Below are 24,176 nucleotides of genomic sequence, written 5' to 3' on the forward strand. Positions count from 1 at the left end.
AAGTATATTTATATATTTATTGTTGTTATGTTATTTCTTCATATCATATATTTCAATCTTCGGCTTATTATTATTACTATTGTTGTTGTTTTTTTCTTTATATTATGTCACTTGAAAATTCACCAAGACTTTCATCTAAATCTATTTCCGTGGGCTCCATCTCTGTGCCTTTACCTGTCTTTAACTCTCGAAAGGCTGAACTCTGGTTTGCATGCTCACGAAGCTTTCTTGTTGCAAACTGGACCACAAGTCAGAGCACGAAATTGAGTTACGCAAACTTGTTGCTGCCGGATGACGTTATTGAACAAGTGTCTGACGTCATTTTTAAGCCAGATCCAAACTCATCATACGGTTGCCTAAGAAGAGAGGTCATTCGTGTCACATCTCTCATCGACCAGCAGACAATTGATCAACTTCTGGTTAATGTAGAGCTAGGTGAAAGCATATCGTTTCAATTAAATTGTCACATGACAGATTTATTGGGGAATCGTATAGTCGATAAACGTTCATTATATTGATAGTGGCTCAGATGTCTCCGCCAAAACATCAGACACAAAGATGTCGATTTCAATAGGCTAGCGGATAAGACCGATAGATTTCACGAGCGGACTAAAACTCACTAGGTATCACACATGTAAACAAACTCAACTGACGGGACCGCCGAGTTACGACAAACAGTCGACATCCACATTAAACAAATAGCCAAGCTCCACTTTTCCAATACCTACCACGGCAAATGTCTGGAAGCCTTAGACTTCGTAGTGCAAGTACCACTCGACTTAGCATTTGTTGGCACCATAGAACGTACGGTAAACAAGCCATAAAGTGTACTCCTCCCTGTAAATTTGCAAGCACACGGTAAAGGGAACGTCGAGGCTGACGATTAGTGACGACTGCGGGCGCCAGCCACAACACTCAAGACAGCTGTTCGTTGTATGTCACAGGCGAAAGAACCGGGACACAGATCTTAGTTGACATTGGGTCAGAGGTTAGTGTACCACCGCCCACTACACTGGAGAAAAACACACTTGACTCCAAACTAAAAATGCAAGCTGCGAATAAATCTGAGATCACGACATTTGATAAAAGGCAGTTGCAATTACATTTCGTTCCCAAATCCAACTTTTTATGGAGCTTCATCGTATCCGACGTCCTCGTTCCCATAATCAGTGTTGATTTTCTGCGATCCTATAAAATACTCGTAGATATTAAAAACAGGAAACTTGTACTTGCTGATCATAGCAGTGAAATTAAATGAATTATATCATAATTTTATATATATATTTATTTTATATATATATATATCATAATTTTATTAATCAAACCTGATTGCGAGAATGACAAATACACTGATTTGCTTAATCAGTTCTTTGAATTTTTTCTAACACCTCACTGTCTCCTTTTAATCAGGAGTCAACAGCTTGTATGTAGTAGTCGAAATTAAGACAAACGACTATTTTAGACAAAATCGAAAAGATTTTGGCATCAACATGAATAAGAGCTCCATATAACGATGTGATAAATAAGAGTTTTCGAATTAGAGTGTAAACTAGGAATCCCAGAAATAACGCAATTTCATCAAGAAGTACTAGGTGAACATGAACGAATGTATTGTATTTGAAATTCGAAATCAAGCAGTCATCAAGTACAAAAGAATCATTGGTTCATTCAAACACCACATCTGCCACAGATCAAATCGGAGTCTCAGTGTCTCTAATCGATCGTACGTCTTCTTCTTAAATTCATTCTATGTTTGTCTGACAGTGTTTTGGATAAAAACTCTATATTATCCAGAATGTACTCGATAGTATTATAATTAACAACCGAAATTGGAACAGACTCACCTGGGTCCTAGAATTGTATTTGATCAACATGTCGGTTATGTATACTCAAGTCATTGATATCTAGAATTCGCACCACAGATTTCCCGACTTTCTTCACCACAATCCCAGTGGCTGGTCGAAGATCATTTCCACGATAATATGTAACTTCTGCAGACTTCAAACATCTCATATTCGAACGAAGAATTCTTCTTTTTAATAGCTTTGATGAAGTCTTTCGTCACAAAATGTTTAGCATTTCTATATTGAAGTAGAAATGCATCTACTCTTCCCTCCAGTTCATTTAATGTTGAAGCAGCAATAGAATCAATAGCAGTTTTAAATGGACTGACGACATTTTCTGCCTGACCATTACAACAAGGGTGTCGGCGAGCAGTAAACAGATGTCTGCACCCTATGCCATTCAACCAGATAGTGACTGCATCCGCAGCGAAATGAGAACCATTATCAGTCACTAAAACTATGGGAACCCCTTCTCGACTAGACACATTCATTAATGCTTCGATTGTGAACTCAGAATTCGGTGAAGGTGTGAAAAAATCTTCAGACCATGTTAGTCATGTCCATAACTAACCAATCAAATCGTCGCTTAAGCTCCCACCACCCAGTCAATCTGGTCTGATGTGTCTGTAAACTATCCCTGTTGCATGTGACCTACCAATTGAAAGACATTATTATCCTATTATATTAATGTGACTCATAATTTTTATTCATTTCCATAAGACACGCAATACTGGTCGGTATGTTTGTGCATTCCATCTAATGACTGTATTTCTTTAATTATTGTATTAATCTAATTGTTTTTGTGCTTAGAAACAGATAGACTTTAAAGCCAAATTGTCCTTGTTCTGACTATAGCTTTCACATAGACTCTGGGATCGCCAGTATCGCGTTTACAGTTCTAATAGTATATCTGTAGGACAAATAAAATCCTACAGACCACTTAGGAAAAGAACCAATAACTACAAGCGCATAGTATTTGTCAAGAAATGAACCACAATAGTCTGCATGAATTCTCTGTCAGGCCTCAGACGATACTGGCCATGGAGTCCACTTCGATGACTGACTTTTCAACTTGTGATATTTTTCACAATTGTTTGCTGTATGACATTTATCTGCATTTAACTCTGGCCACCAACATGTCTAATATGAAAATCTTCAAAAGCAGATTTACGTAGTGAAGGAGGAATAACAACACGATCATTTACACACAAAATATCATCAGGAGTAGTAGGTGACTCATCCCGCTTTAGAAAAATAGACACGAAATCTACATTCCAAATTAGCATTTCAACCTTTCCGTATAGCACTGAGTATACATCCAAAGTATCTACGAGTTTTTTCAATGAGGTCTGGACGTTTCACCGGTATAGTCTGAAGTATTAACAGGTCTATCTTGTAATTATTGTCGGTAATTGTAGTCAACATGATGAATTTGGCACTCGAACAATACTCTATCGTTGAACCATAACAGTTGAGGAACGTGCTAAGGATTTTTCAGGATGATAAATAAACTTTAAAGCTTCATGATCAGTAACAACGGTAAACTTCTTTCCAAATAAATATTTATAAAGTCTTTTAACAGCCCAAAACACAGCTAATGCTTCTCGCCGAGTTTGTGGATAACATTTTTCAGTAAAAGTAAGTTTGCTTGAAGCATAGATTGATAGTCTACCTTCCTGCTCCAAAACTGCACAAATACCCACAGGTGATGAATCAGTAATAAGAACAGAATGTACACTGGGTGAGTAAGTTCGTAGAATAGCATAACTTTGAAGAAATGTTGGTAGATTTCAGAAGCATGACTCTTGTTCCTCACCCCATTTGAATGAATTTGATGTCAAAGTATTAAATAAAGAGTGGGTACAACAAGAGAAATTAGGAATACAACAGGAATGGTATTGAAGAGCACCAAATAATGAACGTAGTTCTGTGAGATTTTTTGGAGACGGTGCATTTGTCGGTGGAGCTAGTCGTTTCATATCTGATCAAAAACCATTACCATCAACTAGGTATCCAAGACACTCGAAACTAGATACACTAAATGAACACTTATTTGGATCGGCCGTAATATTCTTCTCAATTAAACGACGCAATAGAGCCATAAGTCTCCAGTCACGAACTACCTCATCAGAACCATGAACAATGAGATCATCTTGATAAACTTCAACACCTTCAATATCACTGACTACCTTATTCATCACTTCCTGAAATATGGCTGGAGAACAACTAAGATCAAATGGAAGGAAGTTGTGTTTGAACAGACCAAAAGGAGTGTTAATTGTGGTCAAAATAGATGAAGATTCATCTAAAGGGACTTGAACATAAGCATATCTTAAGTCCACTTTAGAACCATGAAGTCGATTTAGAATATCTTCAGCCTCCATCGTCGTTCATGTTTGATTCGACAAACGGGAGTTCAGTGTTATTCTATAGTGACCACATATTCTAGGGGTCTTGCCATTCGACTTCAATGCGTAACAATAGGAGTACTCCATGCTGAAAACTGAATCGATTCAATTATACCTTTCGCACACAAATCGTTCAATGTCTTATGTACTGCTTCTCGAAAATCATAAAGAATTATTCGTCTTTTATGAAAGACTGGTTCACCCTGTACTTGAAGTTTTATAGGCTGAATTTTCATACCTCCACTACACTTAGCACACGCATATATCAAATCCTTAAGTAAAGTATCAGAATTTTCTGCAGAAATTAGTAAAGACAATTCCACTTTAAGCCTTTTCAGATTTTTTAAACCCAGAATTGACAGTCCTGCTTCGCTAACTAAAAATTCACAAGGTATATATGAAGAGTTATCATCTCTTATTAGTAATTTACAACATCCTCTTATGGGCGGTCTGTTTCCAGTAATCCCCAATATTGAAACTTCAGTGGGTCATACCACAATATTAGGATCTACAGATCTCAAGTTCTTGAATGAAATGATGGACCCTATAATACCTGTGTCCACAATAAAATCATGAAACGAACCAAGGGATGTATATAGTCGCTATTGAAATGAACATCACCTTTCAAAAAGGTGGATAAAGATAAATGATCATTAGGAACAGTCGAATTATTGGGATCTAAATTACAAGATTTAATACCACTTGAAGCAAAGTGAACAGTAGTTTCGCATACTGACTGAATGTGTCCTATCTTACCACATTTAAAACATTAAGCATTACGAAATGCACATGAATTACGAGAATGGAATTTTCCAAAGGATAAACATTTACCAAACTTGCTCTAATCTTTGTTGTTTGCTTTGTGATTTGTTGTTGAATTACCTTTCATATTTTCACGAGAATGGGATATCACGTTCATTCACTGCTTCATAGTTCATAGATGCAGTTCTAGAATCTTGAAAGGAATAGTTTGACATTCATAAAAATTCTCTTTCCAGACCGCATATGCTAACTCCTGCAATCAATCGATCCCTAAGCTGTACATAAATTTGATCATCGAAATTGCATTTGGCAGTTTGTCTTTGCAATTCAAGGATGAATTCCCTAAACTTTTGGTTATTCAGACGAATCAACTCACGACATTTAAAACTGGTGCACTTCACACGATTTAATAGTAGTTCCTTGAGAGTTGTATAAGGGTGCAAGATAGACTTTTCAGGATATGCCAAAGGTTTTAGTAAACTGTAGGCTTCTTTACCGATGAATGTAAGAAAATGTGCCACAATTTTATCACTCTTCATATCTTCATTGATCATGCTCCATATCTCCAACCCTTCCAAATAATCCTCAAAAGCTTCAGAAGTTGAATGTAGGTCCAACTGTTCTATCGCAGGCTCACTCACGACGCGTATGTAATAATTAGAAGTATTTAAATTATAGTATAAACTAGAAATCCTAGAAATAACGCAATTTCATCAAGAAGTACTAGGTGAACATGAACGAATGTATTGCATTTGCAATTCGAAATCAAGCAGTCATCAAGTACAAAGGAATCATTGGTACATATAAACACAACAATTGATCATCAGTGAATGTTTTCAAAACTTCAATACATCATACAACATTTACATTAGTAGTTCTACTGCAACAATAACGAAGTGAGTGGTCAAGTATATTTTGTCTGAGGAATATATCGATTAATGACCCAATACATATCAGCTCATCTCACAAAAATATTTAGAATATCCTACAATCATTATGGTTTGAATAATTTTTTCTGGTTAGCGTGTGTTTAGCAAGTTGGTTTTGTACGGGATGGGGTCGCTAACCCCATGCCCAAACCTCCTCCTTCACCCGGGCTCGGGACCGGCAGTAGCCCCCGGAGGAGCTACAGGCGTAAGTAAGTAACAATCATTATGGAAATAAGTTACAGATAGGAGTAACATGACTGAGAAATGGTTCTGGGAACATCCACACATTTCACCTCACTTAGTTCATCTCATAAAAAAACATTTAGATTATTTAGAATAGTACAAAATTTTGTGTGTAACATTTCACATGTGTGAATTTGTTTAAACAGATATAACAGGTAACTGAAATAATTTAGTTCACATTGATGATCACATTAAATGAGAAACTAAAGATTTGGAGATTGATTGGTCACAAGTATGTACACATAGAAAACAACAATGTATAAATAATGAAGTGTATATTGAATAACCAATTCGTTGTACTGATCATGGATTCAATCTATGCAGTGAAACATCTACTGATCAAAACCATTCTCTTCTGTATATTTCTATATTGCATTTACTTTAGCATTGTGGATGGAGAAAATCTTCATCCACATTTTCTAGAAAGTGAGTTTACTTATTCAAACAATATAAATCACATTTAAATTCACTTGATATTGTTCCTATACGTCAATGGGAAGATTCAACTAAACAATACCAAGTGAATTTAAACCTCACCCCATTGCACAAGCAAGTGGCTATAACGACTCAGTAGATAAGTGGATAACGCGATGGAGTTTGAAGCGAACGGTACTGAGTACGAGTCCCAGAGTGAACATCTACTCTGAGATGCAGGTACATCCAACTGACCAGTCACAAATAGGACGAAGTGTCGCGCGTGCTGGATTCCACTGCTAGTCAATATCTATCTTTGCTCATAAATCACATTTAGTTCGTGTTTATTTATCACGAGGTAACTAAACGTTTCTTTTGTTTTCCTAGGACGTGAACCGTTTTTGAGGTTTGGATGATGTCTCCACAAGGATGTCATGTTCAAGATGAAATGATCTCATATTTATTTATTATTGTATGACTACTCTGATATAAATAAATACGCTTTTGCCATTTCGTTTTTCACGCTTCTTCTATATACACTGCGGTATAGACTCAACTTGCCTACCTGCTGTAACTTAAACAATTAATCCACTATGTAGATGTATCAGTGAGTCTCATTAAACGCATATTTGCATCTCAATCTACTTGCCCATTGGTTGTAACACACAGACAATAAACAACTTACCCGCAATCGATTAACACAGAAATTTCGATTTTACACTCACACACTTACTTCCCCGTCTGCTTGCCTCACTCGCAAATGTGGATTTTGTGATTAACAATACACTATCTCAACAATTAGTGTTCTGGCTTTTGGATATTCTGAAATTCATAGCACTACTAGGAGAATCGACCTGCTAAAGTTCTGTTAATGGGACATCATAAGTTGGAGTCAAATGGAAAGGAAATAACCTCTGCAAGTCTATGGAATGCAGCGTTGTAGTTACACTGTTAATGACTTCGACATCAGTAGGACAATCTGCACGTGGGAATTCACTTTAATCTTTGCAAGATATGTTGCATTAACTTCGTTTGTGAGGCTCACCAATTTTCGGTAGCATATCCGACTACATTTTATTGATCTCAGGTTAGTGGTACGACATTTCCTCTTGTATAACGAATTTAAATTACAATGTAATGTTGAAAGTCGAATACGAGATAGATTTTGCACATAGTGATTCAGTAGAACAATTGTACAGAGTATTGAATATGTATGAAATGAGTATCATATATAGTGTACGTTGTGAAGTCATTGACTGATGTCAATATCAATCGCATTGTAGATTTGAATTCTCAGTGAAAAGCAATGTATAAATTAATATTTGAGTTTATATAGTCCAAGAATAATATGGTTCACAGGTAAAAGTTCACAATTAATAGGGTTATGATTGACGCATTTAATATTGATAAGATAATTTAGCTCTAAATCAGTTCAAGTAATGACAAGCTTTTGTAGGTGTGAAACCGCTACAGAAGTATTGTACTGAACAGAACACGACTGGGGACAATCGAAAGTATTTAAGCAAAAATTACAGACTATGTCAGTAAATTCTGAAAACCATACGATGGACAGTCATTTTGCAAATTAACAACCAATAATCTCGATCTTCACTGTTTCTTCTCTAATTCCATTGTTCGTGCATTTTCCTACCGATTGCGCTCTGTTTCAGTTCTTTCCTCATCGGTCTTCTGCCAAAATACATTCTATGTCTGACAAACACCATATACTAGTTATATGGATATAAGTAAACCACACCACAGTATACTTATAAGACTTGTGAGCAAATGCACAGACGTAAATGGTTCGAAGCATCAAGAATAGTACTGCTTGCATTCAACACGAATGACTCATTAACATCATATATGCTAATTCACTGAAATCTTAAACTACCATCATAAAGCATTGCTACGACTTGACAATCAAGAAATATGATCGGTACACTCAATGATCTATTGAAAATGACTCTGTCGACAGATAGATATAAGTAACTACTCAACAAACGAGGTACTGGTTTCTCAGGACTGTTTTATCTAACACACGATTTCAGTATATAAGCTCTTATAGCAAATAACTCACAACCTAATCGTTTCAACTGGTGGTCTGGTGATACAAACATGACCATGAATCTCAAGCAAACCTGAAAATTGACAGCAACAATATTACACCTATCAAACATCGACAACAATTAGGACCGATGCTGTTGATGTGAGTCATATGGAATCTCTTTGATTACTACTCATGTTCTTCTTGACGGTGATCTGGTGATTAATTTTTGGAGTATAATGAAGCACTAACTATTTACCATCACATACAGATGATTTCTTAGTCGAAGACACATCATACATCAAATACCACCGTTACTTGTAGTCTACGAGTCTTACCGATTGTAACAACCTACAAATATCTCATCTCTCAAACATCTGAGTACTAACTCACTGCTAACTTCATATGTTCAAATCATGATTTCCTTTCTCCATGGTTATACTCCAGTGCTTTCAGTTAGCCTGATAATACAAATGTAACAGGGAGCCGACACTTGAGTTTAGGATTCGTCTGTCGACGATACAGACCAACTAATTACTGTAATGTAATATTCCCACTAAAGGAAATACAATCACTAGTATCAGTCACCAGTCGAAATAATATTTCACCGCTGTAATATCATCACTCTTATCAAAAAAAGCTTTGTACTATCTAATGAAGAACTGTTAAACACTTGTTAGTGCTATTTCTGTGTGACCTAATAAAACATTTTGACGATACAGTACTCGTGATTCGTTTTACTCTCAAATAGACTTTATGTCATTCTTACACATGTTAATAATAAATCTACAATTCTTATTCGCTATCTACTGATCCGCTGACAATTCCTCATTTTCGTTTATTCTCCAACTGGTCAATATCCGGTGACATAGTGATCAACTTTGGTACACAATTGCCTCCACTTACTATGTAGTCAATATCTTTAAGGAAATAATGAAAAATTACTTTCCAGCAGATTTACAGCAACTAAAAATTACAGTACTGCATTTTCATTCTCGTGATAAATTTTGAAAGAATTGGACCAGTTTATTTCACCGCCTCATGAATGATGTCGTAAAGCCACTGAGTTTAGCTATCTCCATCCAACCTCATATGAAGTTTCACAAAGTTAGGCAGAATTTACATGTCATTAAAACATTCTACTATAACGCTATTTTTCAGAATAATAAGTTCACTTTCAAAAAGTCTATTATAACAGTAACCTATCATATTCAAGGGATAACATTTAACCAAGTTTGTTTCTTATATATTGTTGACAACATTGTTTTTAAGAACTACTTAAGGGTAATAGGGCTCTTTACGATGTTTAGTACAGATGCAAATTCACTTACTTTAGAAAAAGACAAGAGTATTTCAGAATATCTAAACAGTTTTCGGAGTTAGTTTCAAGGTAAAACCGATCATCTAATGTCTACTCTGAATAAATTGTGACATCTAGTCACACCGTAGCTAGGAAACTGTAGATAGTAGCCATTAAGTCCGCCAAAATGTTATGGACAGTACCTTCCAAGTCATGCGCCACCAAAAGGTTTGAAATCCAAATGTATAGAATGCATTGTTCACAAAATAGCAGACAATTTTTTAAAGTATATTTATATATTTATTGTTGTTATGTTATTTCTTCATATCATATATTTCAATCTTCGGCTTATTATTATTACTATTGTTGTTGTTTTTTTCTTTATATTATGTCACTTGAAAATTCACCAAGACTTTCATCTAAATCTATTTCCGTGGGCTCCATCTCTGTGCCTTTACCTGTCTTTAACTCTCGAAAGGCTGAACTCTGGTTTGCATGCTCACGAAGCTTTCTTGTTGCAAACTGGACCACAAGTCAGAGCACGAAATTGAGTTACGCAAACTTGTTGCTGCCGGATGACGTTATTGAACAAGTGTCTGACGTCATTTTTAAGCCAGATCCAAACTCATCATACGGTTGCCTAAGAAGAGAGGTCATTCGTGTCACATCTCTCATCGACCAGCAGACAATTGATCAACTTCTGGTTAATGTAGAGCTAGGTGAAAGCATATCGTTTCAATTAAATTGTCACATGACAGATTTATTGGGGAATCGTATAGTCGATAAACGTTCATTATATTGATAGTGGCTCAGATGTCTCCGCCAAAACATCAGACACAAAGATGTCGATTTCAATAGGCTAGCGGATAAGACCGATAGATTTCACGAGCGGACTAAAACTCACTAGGTATCACACATGTAAACAAACTCAACTGACGGGACCGCCGAGTTACGACAAACAGTCGACATCCACATTAAACAAATAGCCAAGCTCCACTTTTCCAATACCTACCACGGCAAATGTCTGGAAGCCTTAGACTTCGTAGTGCAAGTACCACTCGACTTAGCATTTGTTGGCACCATAGAACGTACGGTAAACAAGCCATAAAGTGTACTCCTCCCTGTAAATTTGCAAGCACACGGTAAAGGGAACGTCGAGGCTGACGATTAGTGACGACTGCGGGCGCCAGCCACAACACTCAAGACAGCTGTTCGTTGTATGTCACAGGCGAAAGAACCGGGACACAGATCTTAGTTGACATTGGGTCAGAGGTTAGTGTACCACCGCCCACTACACTGGAGAAAAACACACTTGACTCCAAACTAAAAATGCAAGCTGCGAATAAATCTGAGATCACGACATTTGATAAAAGGCAGTTGCAATTACATTTCGTTCCCAAATCCAACTTTTTATGGAGCTTCATCGTATCCGACGTCCTCGTTCCCATAATCAGTGTTGATTTTCTGCGATCCTATAAAATACTCGTAGATATTAAAAACAGGAAACTTGTACTTGCTGATCATAGCAGTGAAATTAAATGAATTATATCATAATTTTATATATATATTTATTTTATATATATATATATCATAATTTTATTAATCAAACCTGATTGCGAGAATGACAAATACACTGATTTGCTTAATCAGTTCTCGGACTTATTACAACCGAGTTTCAAATGTGTGAAACCGACACACACACATACACACAGTCGTAAATCACATTAAGACAGAGGGACCACCAGTGTTTGCATGTCCAAGGCTCCTAGACCCATTTCGTCTGGCTCTCTCATAGAACGAATTCAACAAGATAATAGAGTTAAATATCATACACCCCTCCGACAGTCTATTGGCATCATCGCTCCATATGGTACCCAAGAAAAACTCTTCCGAGGGTAGACCTTGTGGCTACTATTGAACTCTTAACAGTCGGACTATACCAAATAAATATCTTCTTTCACACTTACATGACTTCACTCATAATCTAACTGTTTTAACAAATTTTCAAAGGTTGATTTTGTCCGTGCCTACCATTACACTTCAATTGACACTGTATTATCGAAGAAGCCTCTATAGTCTTATCCTATCCACACTATCAAACGCCTTCTCAGAGTCAATGAAGTTAATGTAGAGTGACAAGTTCCATATCACTGATTGTTCAACACCTACACATTCTTGGGTTATTATTATTATTATTATTATTACCACTTAATTAATCAAAGAAAATTATAATTAATCTTTAATAAGAAAATATGTTGCCTACGAAATAACAGTTAAAATAGAATTCAATGAACTAAATTTTTTACACTTTTAATAAAAGTTCATTTAGTAATAAGGATTATTTAAATAGTTGCTATTTCATTAATATTAATAGTATTTACTATTATGTAGATTTTTCTTCATTTTTTTTTGGAGTGTTTTTCTAAAATGAACTGAATGAACTTTGAATACATCATGCAACATTTTCTAATTAGTAGTTCTACTGTAGTAATAATAACAAACTCATTGAAGACAATTGGGGAACCGTTGCTCAATTTTGTGGATTGGTTGGAGTTATACAAGAACACCATGGGATGCCGGCTCACTGGTCTATCGGTAAAGTGCTCTGCCGCGAGATTGGTAGGTCCCGAGTCCGAATCTCGAGAGGTGAGATCGTGGATACGCACTGCTGAGGAGTCCCATAGTAGGACGAAACGGCAGTCCAGTGCTTCCAGGTTTTCCCTGGTGGTCTAGCTTTAATTGACTCACGCTTACAACTATAATAACAAAATAAATAATCAAGTATATTGTAATTTTCATGTGAGGAAAATACCAATCAATGACAATGGAAAGAAGTTTAGTTTAACCAGTCAAACATCAAACGAGATACTTGCTATACCAGGAATCAGCTTACTTATGGTTCTTTGAATTTTTTCTAACACCTCACTGTCTCCTTTTAATCAGGAGTCAACAGCTTGTATGTAGTAGTCGAAATTAAGACAAACGACTATTTTAGACAAAATCGAAAAGATTTTAGCATCAACATGAATAAGAGCTCCATATAACGATGTGATAAATAAGAGTTTTCGAATTAGAGTGTAAACTAGGAATCCCAGAAATAACGCAATTTCATCAAGAAGTACTAGGTGAACATGAACGAATGTATTGTATTTGAAATTCGAAATCAAGCAGTCATCAAGTACAAAAGAATCATTGGTTCATTCAAACACCACATCTGCCACAGATCAAATCGGAGTCTCAGTGTCTCTAATCGATCGTACATCTTCTTCTTAAATTCATTCTATGTTTGTCTGACAGTGTTTTGGATAAAAACTCTATATTATCCAGAATGTACTCGATAGTATTATAATTAACAACCGAAATTGGAACAGACTCACCTGGGTCCTAGAATTGTATTTGATCAACATGTCGGTTATGTATACTCAAGTCATTGATATCTAGAATTCGCACCACAGATTTCCCGACTTTCTTCAACACAATCCCAGTGGCTGGTCGAAGATCATTTCCACGTTAATATAATAATAATAATAATATATTCTGAAAATAATATTTACAGAATTCACACCAGTTTACAGGCATGATCAGATTGTTATAAAAATCAACATTTAATGTAGAGAACAAACATGAAATATAAGAAAGTTTTATGTTTGCTGGTTTAGTAATTGATAAACAGTTTAAATATGGCATATATCACGGCAAGCCAATGCAACACCAGGGAACTTGTCATTTTTTCATCAAGTGGATAGCCTTATGATTGATCAACATTGTTCTGTAATGTTATTACCAGTGCCAGAGCGAGTTATTATTAATTATCTACAACTAGAGAAAGTAAGATTAAAGCAAAGAGCACGGAACAACAAATCAATGATAGCAAGTAAGAGGTTAAACATTTAAAGTTCCTATAATCTCACTTGTGGAGTAAGATACACTTGCAGGCGCTAGAGCATTTAATGCATTTTCAGAGGAGCAAAAAGCATTAATTGAGCGAACAAACAATGGGAGAGAGTTTAACATACGGATAGTTTGGGGTAAATTATTCCAGAGTCTAGAAAACTTACAGGTAAAGTAATTCATATAGAGAGAAGATCTAGAATATGTTTGTTTCGCTAAAAACAAGGAGTTACGAATGTCGTAATGTGGGGCTTTAGCATATTGAATCGCCTGACTGGATGTGAAGGAGAGTTTGTTAAGTATTTTGAAAAAGAAGATAAGGTTAAGTTTGAGTCTCCTCATCCATAAAGGGTCAAGTCCTAGTTTACTACATCTCGAATTATATGTCAAGACACTATCAGGTCCAAGAGTACGAAATGTAAATCGTCTCTGTACTGATTCCAGTCTTAATTTATCCTTTATGCGCGTGCTACTAAGGAGAAACGCGCAGTATTCGAGGAGTGGTCGAACACAGACTTTGTACATTAGAATACGAGATTCGCTGTTATGAAGGTTTCGAGTTATGAAACCTATAAGGCGTTGAGACTTGGACGTTTGTTTCATTACCTGTTCAGTAGACGACAAGTCATCGGAGTACCTAAGTCCTAGATCATCTACTGTGTGTAACCTAGATAACACTTCATCATTTATGGTAAGATCGAGGTTGAGTGATGTATCACCGAAGCATAGCCAACCACATTTAGCTGTATTGAGCTCCAGATGCCATTTTGAGCACCACTGTGCTACCTTGTTAAGCTCCGTGCTGATGCAATTTCGAATATTGCTCAGCTCATGTGGAGAAAATGAGTACACCACCTTAAGATCGTCTGCAAACAAAAGGGACTTACCCACACTAAAACACTCACAAATATCATTAATGAAAACTAAAAAGAGCAAAGGACCTAAGACACTACCCTGAATTACCCCACTTCTAACAGGGACTGCGTTCGACAATGAAGAGTTGATTTTAACTATTTGATGTCGATTGCTGAGGAAGGAATCAAACCAGGCTAGTAACGGGTTTTCGACCCCATAAGATGCGAGTTTACCTATGAGAAGTTGGTGGTTGACCATGTCGAAGGCCTTAGAAATGTCCAGGTATAGCACTAATACTAGATATCCTTGGCTACGAAGCGAATAGACTAAATTAAAGAAGTCAAAATGACATGTCATACAGGATCGATTTTTAAGAAATCCATGTTGCGAATCATCAATAAATTGTTCAGTCAATAAATAGTTGGATAGTTCGTCACTAATAATTTTTTCCATAATCCTAGAGATAACTGGAGTAATATTTATTGGCCGATAGTTGTTCATGTCAGTCTTATCTCCGGATTTGTAACGTGGTATGATGTACGCGGTTTTCCAACGGTCAGGATAAGAGCCTGATTCCATAGAGAGGGTAAACAGTTTAAGGAGAAGAAGTTGGATATCTGGACCACCATATTTGTAGAGAAATGATGAAATCCCGTCTGCACCGTGACCTTTCGAAACCTTGAGCTTATTTATAACCTTACTAATTTTCAGACATGTGAAGGAGATAGATGTTATTGAGCTACCAGTCAAGCATATAACTCTAGAAACAGAGCCATTTATGGATTCTTTGTCATTTGCAAAATTACCACTGAAAAGGTCTGCTATAGTTTTTGGGTCATATATAAAACTATTATTATGCAGGATGCATGGTATATCAACCTTTTGAGTTGATTTAGCACGTTTATTGTAAAGGTGGATTAGGTTTTGCACTTTTGAGCTAGTACGTAGTGCTAATAGCTCTTCATTGATGGCTTTTAACCTATGTTTCTCTTTAATTTGGTTAAAAATTATTGTTATTTGTGTGACTGCCGTGAAGTCGTTAGATTTAAAATAACGTTTCTTTAGGCGTCTTAGTTTATTACGATATTTAGCTGGTATATATAATTCGTAATGTTTACTAATCCTGTAAGTCTTAATTGGTGCACAGGAGTCTAGACAAGAGTTAACAATGAAATAGAATATATTGATGGCATCTGTCAGACTATTACATGAGAAGAATTCATCCCAGTCTGAGAGTTTGATCAGTGAGCGCAAGAGGTCCCAGTCTGTATGCTTATAGTCTCTATAATTGCAGGTTCTTTGAATTGGTCGGTTGTAGGAGGGATAGATGGGGAGAGCACAAGTTACTATCCTATGATCACTGCTTTCAAACTCGTTGTATACTTGTACAGATAGGGGAATGATATCTCTACTAAATATTAGATCAAGTGTATTATCACCCCTTGTTGGGGTACGAACCCACTGTGACCAGCAGTACAGATTAAGGATTGATAAAAATTCATCATTGCTAGACTGACAACTACCGGTACTCCAGTTAATCCCAGGATAATTGAAATCACCAGTGATAATCTTAGCGCTGAAGTTTAGAGTAGATGCGTGTATAAATGCATTGATAATACGATCATTCAAATTATCAGTACTATCAGGAGCTCTATATATACAACCTAGGAGTAGACTATGGTTTAGGGTATTGATTGATATCCAGATCGATTCTGGTAAACTATTCAAGATACTATCTTCAACTTTATTAGTTGTTAAGGTATCCAAAGCAAATATAAGACAACCGCCTCCTCGCTTAGTTTCTCTGTCACAACGATAGAGTCGATAGTTTTGGATATTTAATTCGGAATCGGCCACTGCTGGATAACACCACGTTTCAGTGATAAGTATAAAAGAAGGCTTGGCTAGAAAGGCTAAGGTTCACAAGGCTGAAATTTTGTTCAGAAGTGAACGTGCGTTAATAAGTAATAAGTTTAAAAAGGGAGTGTGTAGTGTAAAGAAACCGAGAGCATCCTTATCGAAGGTATGAGTTCTAGCTATGCCTGGACTATGGTTCAATGTGTTTGCTGGATCGCATGGGCTATAGCATGAGCGAATTGTAGTGCTAGTGGAACAAGGGATCTCTGGAGGCCGAAAAAAAAATCCTTATTTTGGTGAGGTTGAATAATTTGTTGTATTTGTTTTGGTAGACAATTAAGACAGGTGCCTGCATGTTGGGGTTGCGTTGATGGTGCATAACCTAGTATACCATCTTCTCCACTGCGAGAGTGATGATAAGAGTTACATATTGCAGGTTTATTATTTATTACATATGTAACTTCTGCAGACTTCAAACATCTCATATTCGAACGAAGAATTCTTCTTTTTAATAGCTTTGATGAAGTCTTTCGTCACAAAATGTTTAGCATTTCTATATTGAAGTAGAAATGCATCTACTCTTCCCTCCAGTTCATTTAATGTTGAAGCAGCAATAGAATCAATAGCAGTTTTAAATGGACTGACGACATTTTCTGCCTGACCATTACAACAAGGGTGTCGGCGAGCAGTAAACAGATGTCTGCACCCTATGCCATTCAACCAGATAGTGACTGCATCCGCAGCGAAATGAGAACCATTATCAGTCACTAACACTATGGGAACCCCTTCTCGACTAGACACATTCATCATTAATGCTTCGATTGTGAACTCAGAATTCGGTGAAGGTGTGAAAAAATCTTCAGACCATGTTAGTCATGTCCATAACTAACCAATCAAATCGTCGCTTAAGCTCCCACCACCCAGTCAATCTGGTCTGATGTGTCTGTAAACTATCCCTGTTGCATGTGACCTACCAATTGAAAGACATTATTATCCTATTATATTAATGTGACTCATAATTTTTATTCATTTCCATAAGACACGCAATACTGGTCGGTATGTTTGTGCATTCCATCTAATGACTGTATTTCTTTAATTATTGTATTAATCTAATTGTTTTTGTGCTTAGAAACAGATAGACTTTAAAGCCAAATTGTCCTTGTTCTGACTATAGCTTTCACATAGACTCTGGGATCGCCAGTATCGCGTTTACAGTTCTAATAGTATATCTGTAGGACAAATAAAATCCTACAGACCACTTAGGAAAAGAACCAATAACTACAAGCGCATAGTATTTGTCAAGAAATGAACCACAATAGTCTGCATGAATTCTCTGTCAGGCCTCAGACGATACTGACCATGGAGTCCACTTCGATGACTGACTTTTCAACTTATGATATTTTTCACAATTGTTTGCTGTATGACATTTATCTGCATTTAACTCTGGCCACCAACATGTCTAATATGAAAATCTTCAAAAGCAGATTTACGTAGTGAAGAAGGAATAACAACACGATCATTTACACACAAAATATCATCAGGAGTAGTAGGTGACTCATCCCGCTTTAAAAAAATAGACACGAAATCTACATTCCAAATTAGCATTTCAACCTTTCCGTATAGCACTGAGTATACATCCAAAGTATCTACGAGTTTTTTCAATGAGGTCTGGACGTTTCACCGGTATAGTCTGAAGTATTAACAGGTCTATCTTGTAATTATTGTCGGTAATTGTAGTCAACATGATGAATTTGGCACTCAAACAATACTCTATCGTTGAACCATAACAGTTGAGGAACGTGCTAAGGATTTTTCAGGATGATAAATAAACTTTAAAGCTTCATGATCAGTAACAACGGTAAACTTCTTTCCAAATAAATATTTATAAAGTCTTTTAACAGCCCAAAACACAGCTAATGCTTCTCGCTGAGTTTGTGGATAACCTTGTTCAGTAAAAGTAAGTTTACTTGAAGCATAGATTTGTAGATGGCGTCGACTCTTGATGGATTATGATCATCACTACAATGAGATTACGCGCTCAAAAACGACTTGGTCCCCTCGATAACTCGCAAACCAGAAGGCTGTAATTAGTCCAGATAAAGTATATTTATTGGCGATCTCGTGGTATGGAAAGAATACCGAGAAGTGCCAAAGATTACTAGCAATAAGGGCAGAGCGTAAGAAAGTTCGAATCAAACAAGGCGGACGACCGAACGAAAAGCGACTTTGATACAGTTAAACAACAACGAGTACGATAAAACAATCACTGGTACAATTGGTTATAATAATAATAGTTTCTATTATACCAATCGCGTTCTTGTCGAAAAAAAGAGGTCACTACAGATTCATAGTCTAACTTCCTTCTCCAAAACTGCACAAATACCCACAGGTGATGAATCAGTAATAAGAACAGAATGTACACTGGGTGAGTAAGTTCGTAGAATAGCATAACTTTGAAGAAATGTTGGTAGATTTCAGAAGCATGACTCTTGTTCCTCACCCCATTTGAATGAATTTGATGTCAAAGTATTAAATAAAGAGTGGGTACAACAAGAGAAATTAGGAATACAACAGGAATGGTATTGAAGAGCACCAAATAATGAACGTAGTTCTGTGAGATTTTTTGGAGACGGTGCATTTGTCGGTGGAGCTAGTCGTTTCATATCTGATCAAAAACCATTACCATCAACTAGGTATCCAAGACACTCGAAACTAGATACACTAAATGAACACTTATTTGGATCGGCCGTAATATTCTTCTCAATTAAACGACGCAATAGAGCCATAAGTCTCCAGTCACGAACTACCTCATCAGAACCATGAACAATGAGATCATCTTGATAAACTTCAACACCTTCAACATCACTGACTACCTTATTCATCACTTCCTGAAATATGGCTGGAGAACAACTAAGATCAAATGGAAGGAAGTTGTGTTTGAACAGACCAAAAGGAGTGTTAATTGTGGTCAAAATAGATGAAGATTCATCTAAAGGGACTTGAACATAAGCATATCTTAAGTCCACTTTAGAACCATGAAGTCGATTTAGAATATCTTCAGCCTCCATCGTCGTTCATGTTTGATTCGACAAACGGGAGTTCAGTGTTATTCTATAGTGACCACATATTCTAGGGGTCTTGCCATTCGACTTCAATGCGTAACAATAGGAGTACTCCATGCTGAAAACTGAATCGATTCAATTATACCTTTCGCACACAAATCGTTCAATGTCTTATGTACTGCTTCTCGAAAATCATAAAGAATTATTCGTCTTTTATGAAAGACTGGTTCACCCTGTACTTGAAGTTTTATAGGCTGAATTTTCATACCTCCACTACACTTAGCACACGCATATATCAAATCCTTAAGTAAAGTATCAGAATTTTCTGCAGAAATTAGTAAAGACAATTCCACTTTAAGCCTTTTCAGATTTTTTAAACCCAGAATTGACAGTCCTGCCTCGCTAACTAAAAATTCACAAGGTATATATGAAGAGTTATCATCTCTTATTAGTAATTTACAACATCCTCTTATGGGCGGTCTGTTTCCAGTAATCCCCAATATTGAAACTTCAGTGGGTCATACCACAATATTAGGATCTACAGATCTCAAGTTCTTGAATGAAATGATGGACTCTATAATACCTGTGTCCACAATAAAATCATGAAACGAACCAAGGGATGTATATAGTCGCTATTGAAATGAACATCACCTTTCAAAAAGGTGGATAAAGATAAATGATCATTAGGAACAGTCGAATTATTGGGATCTAAATTACAAGATTTAATACCACTTGAAGCAAAGTGAACAGTAGTTTCGCATACTGACTGAATGTGTCCTATCTTACCACATTTAAAACATTAAGCATTACGAAATGCACATGAATTACGAGAATGGAATTTTCCAAAGGATAAACATTTACCAAACTTGCTCTAATCTTTGTTGTTTGCTTTGTGATTTGTTGTTGAATTACCTTTCATATTTTCACGAGAATGGGATATCACGTTCATTCACTGCTTCATAGTTCATAGATGCAGTTCTAGAATCTTGAAAGGAATAGTTTGACATTCATAAAAATTCTCTTTCCAGACCGCATATGCTAACTCCTGCAATCAATCGATCCCTAAGCTGTACATAAATTTGATCATCGAAATTGCATTTGGCAGTTTGTCTTTGCAATTCAAGGATGAATTCCCTAAACTTTTGGTTATTCAGACGAATCAACTCACGACATTTAAAACTGGTGCACTTCACACGATTTAATAGTAGTTCCTTGAGAGTTGTATAAGGGTGCAAGATAGACTTTTCAGGATATGCCAAAGGTTTTAGTAAACTGTAGGCTTCTTTACCGATGAATGTAAGAAAATGTGCCACAGCTAGCCCCTGCCTAAAAGAAGACAGTGAACATGCTCCATATCTCCAACCCTTCCAAATAATCCTCAAAAGCTTCAGAAGTTGAATGTAGGTCCAACTGTTCTATCGCAGGCTCACTCACGACGCGTATGTAATAATTAGAAGTATTTAAATTATAGTATAAACTAGAAATCCTAGAAATAACGCAATTTCATCAAGAAGTACTAGGTGAACATGAACGAATGTATTGCATTTGCAATTCGAAATCAAGCAGTCATCAAGTACAAAGGAATCATTGGTACATATAAACACAACAATTGATCATCAGTGAATGTTTTCAAAACTTCAATACATCATACAACATTTACATTAGTAGTTCTACTGCAACAATAACGAAGTGAGTGGTCAAGTATATTTTGTCTGAGGAATATATCGATTAATGACCCAATACATATCAGCTCATCTCACAAAAATATTTAGAATATCCTACAATCATTATGGTTTGAATAATTTTTTCTGGTTAGCGTGTGTTTAGCAAGTTGGTTTTGTACGGGATGGGGTCGCTAACCCCATGCCCAAACCTCCTCCTTCACCCGGGCTCGGGACCGGCAGTAGCCCCCGGAGGAGCTACAGGCGTAAGTAAGTAACAATCATTATGGAAATAAGTTACAGATAGGAGTAACATGACTGAGAAATGGTTCTGGGAACATCCACACATTTCACCTCACTTAGTTCATCTCATAAAAAAACATTTAGATTATTTAGAATAGTACAAAATTTTGTGTGTAACATTTCACATGTGTGAATTTGTTTAAACAGATATAACAGGTAACTGAAATAATTTAGTTCACATTGATGATTACATTAAATGAGAAACTAAATATTTGGAGATTGATTGGTCACAAGTATGTACACATAGAAAACAACAATGTATAAATAATGAAGTGTATATTGAATAACCAATTCGTTGTACTGATCATGGATTCAATCTATGCAGTGAAACATCTACTGATCAAAACCATTCTCTTCTGTATATTTCTATATTGCATTTACTTTAGCATTGTGGATGGAGAACCTCTTCATCCACATTTTCTAGAAAGTGAGTTTACTTATTCAAACAATATAAATCACATTTAAATTCACTTGATATTGTTCCTATACGTCAATGGGAAGATTCAACTAAACAATACCAAGTGAATTTAAACCTCACCCCATTGCACAAGCAAGTGGCTATAACGACTCAGTAGATAAGTGGATAACGCGATGGAGTTTGAAGCGAACGGTACTGAGTACGAGTCCCAGAGTGAACATCTACTCTGAGATGCAGGTACATCCAACTGACCAGTCACAAATAGGACGAAGTGTCGCGCGTGCTGGATTCCACTGCTAGTCAATATCTATCTTTGCTCATAAATCACATTTAGTTCGTGTTTATTTATCACGAGGTAACTAAACGTTTCTTTTGTTTTCCTAGGACGTGAACCGTTTTTGAGGTTTGGATGATGTCTCCACAAGGATGTCATGTTCAAGATGAAATGATCTCATATTTATTTATTATTGTATGACTACTCTGATATAAATAAATACGCTTTTGCCATTTCGTTTTTCACGCTTCTTCTATATACACTGCGGTATAGACTCAACTTGCCTACCTGCTGTAACTTAAACAATTAATCCACTATGTAGATGTATCAGTGAGTCTCATTAAACGCATATTTGCATCTCAATCTACTTGCCCATTGGTTGTAACACACAGACAATAAACAACTCACCCGCAATCGATTAACACAGAAATCTCGATTTTACACTCACACACTTACTTCCCCGTCTGCTTGCCTCACTCGCAAATGTGGATTTTGTGATTAACAATACACTATCTCAACAATTAGTGTTCTGGCTTTTGGATATTCTGAAATTCATAGCACTACTAGGAGAATCGACCTGCTAAAGTTCTGTTAATGGGACATCATAAGTTGGAGTCAAATGGAAAGGAAATAACCTCTGCAAGTCTATGGAATGCAGCGTTGTAGTTACACTGTTAATGACTTCGACATCAGTAGGACAATCTGCACGTGGGAATTCACTTTAATCTTTGCAAGATATGTTGCATTAACTTCGTTTGTGAGGCTCACCAATTTTCGGTAGCATATCCGACTACATGTTATTGATCTCAGGTTAGTGGTACGACATTTCCTCTTGTATAACGAATTTAAATTACAATGTAATGTTGAAAGTCGAATACGAGATAGATTTTGCACACAGTGATTCAGTAGAACAATTGTACAGAGTATTGAATATGTATGAAATGAGTATCATATATAGTGTACGTTGTGAAGTCATTGACTGATGTCAATATCAATCGCATTGTAGATTTGAATTCTCAGTGAAAAGCAATGTATAAATTAATATTTGAGTTTATATAGTCCAAGAATAATATGGTTCACAGGTAAAAGTCCACAATTAATAGGGTTATGATTGACGCATTTAATATTGATAAGATAATTTAGCCCTAAATCAGTTCAAGTAATGACAAGCTTTTGTAGGTGTGAAACCGCTACAGAAGTATTGTACTGAACAGAACACGACTGGGGACAATCGAAAGTATTTAAGCAAAAATTACAGACTATGTCAGTAAATTCTGAAAACCATACGATGGACAGTCATTTTGCAAATTAACAACCAATAATCTCGATCTTCACTGTTTCTTCTCTAATTCCATTGTTCGTGCATTTTCCTACCGATTGCGCTCTGTTTCAGTTCTTTCCTCATCGGTCTTCTGCCAAAATACATTCTATGTCTGACAAACACCATATACTAGTTATATGGATATAAGTAAACCACACCACAGTATACTTATAAGACTTGTGAGCAAATGCACAGACGTAAATGGTTCGAAGCATCAAGAATAGTACTGCTTGCATTCAACACGAATGACTCATTAACATCATATATGCTAATTCACTGAAATCTTAAACTACCATCATAAAGCATTGCTACGACTTGACAATCAAGAAATATGATCGGTACACTCAATGATCTATTGAAAATGACTCTGTCGACAGATAGATATAAGTAACTACTCAACAAACGAGGTACTGGTTTCTCAGGACTGTTTTATCTAACACACGATTTCAGTATATAAGCTCTTATAGCAAATAACTCACAACCTAATCGTTTCAACTGGTGGTCTGGTGATACAAACATGACCATGAATCTCAAGCAAACCTGAAAATTGACAGCAACAATATTACACCTATCAAACATCGACAACAATT

General features: G+C 36.3%; 1 protein-coding gene across 1 annotated transcript; it reads left to right on the forward strand.

Annotated features, from left to right (window-relative positions):
- Positions 1-21,879: 21,879 nt before the first annotated feature.
- Positions 21,880-22,404, forward strand: Smp_203070 (uncharacterized protein; the record flags this gene model as incomplete). Its single annotated transcript, XM_018798446.1, has 2 exons — positions 21,880-22,000; positions 22,376-22,404. The coding sequence occupies 2 exons, from the start codon at positions 21,880-21,882 to the stop codon at positions 22,402-22,404; spliced, it is 150 nt and encodes a 49-aa protein (XP_018653387.1).
- Between the last annotated feature and the right edge of the window lie 1,772 nt (positions 22,405-24,176).

The sequence above is a fragment of the Schistosoma mansoni genome, chromosome 6 (genome assembly GCF_000237925.1).
Source record: "Schistosoma mansoni strain Puerto Rico chromosome 6, complete genome".
Lineage (NCBI taxonomy): Eukaryota > Metazoa > Platyhelminthes > Trematoda > Strigeidida > Schistosomatidae > Schistosoma > Schistosoma mansoni.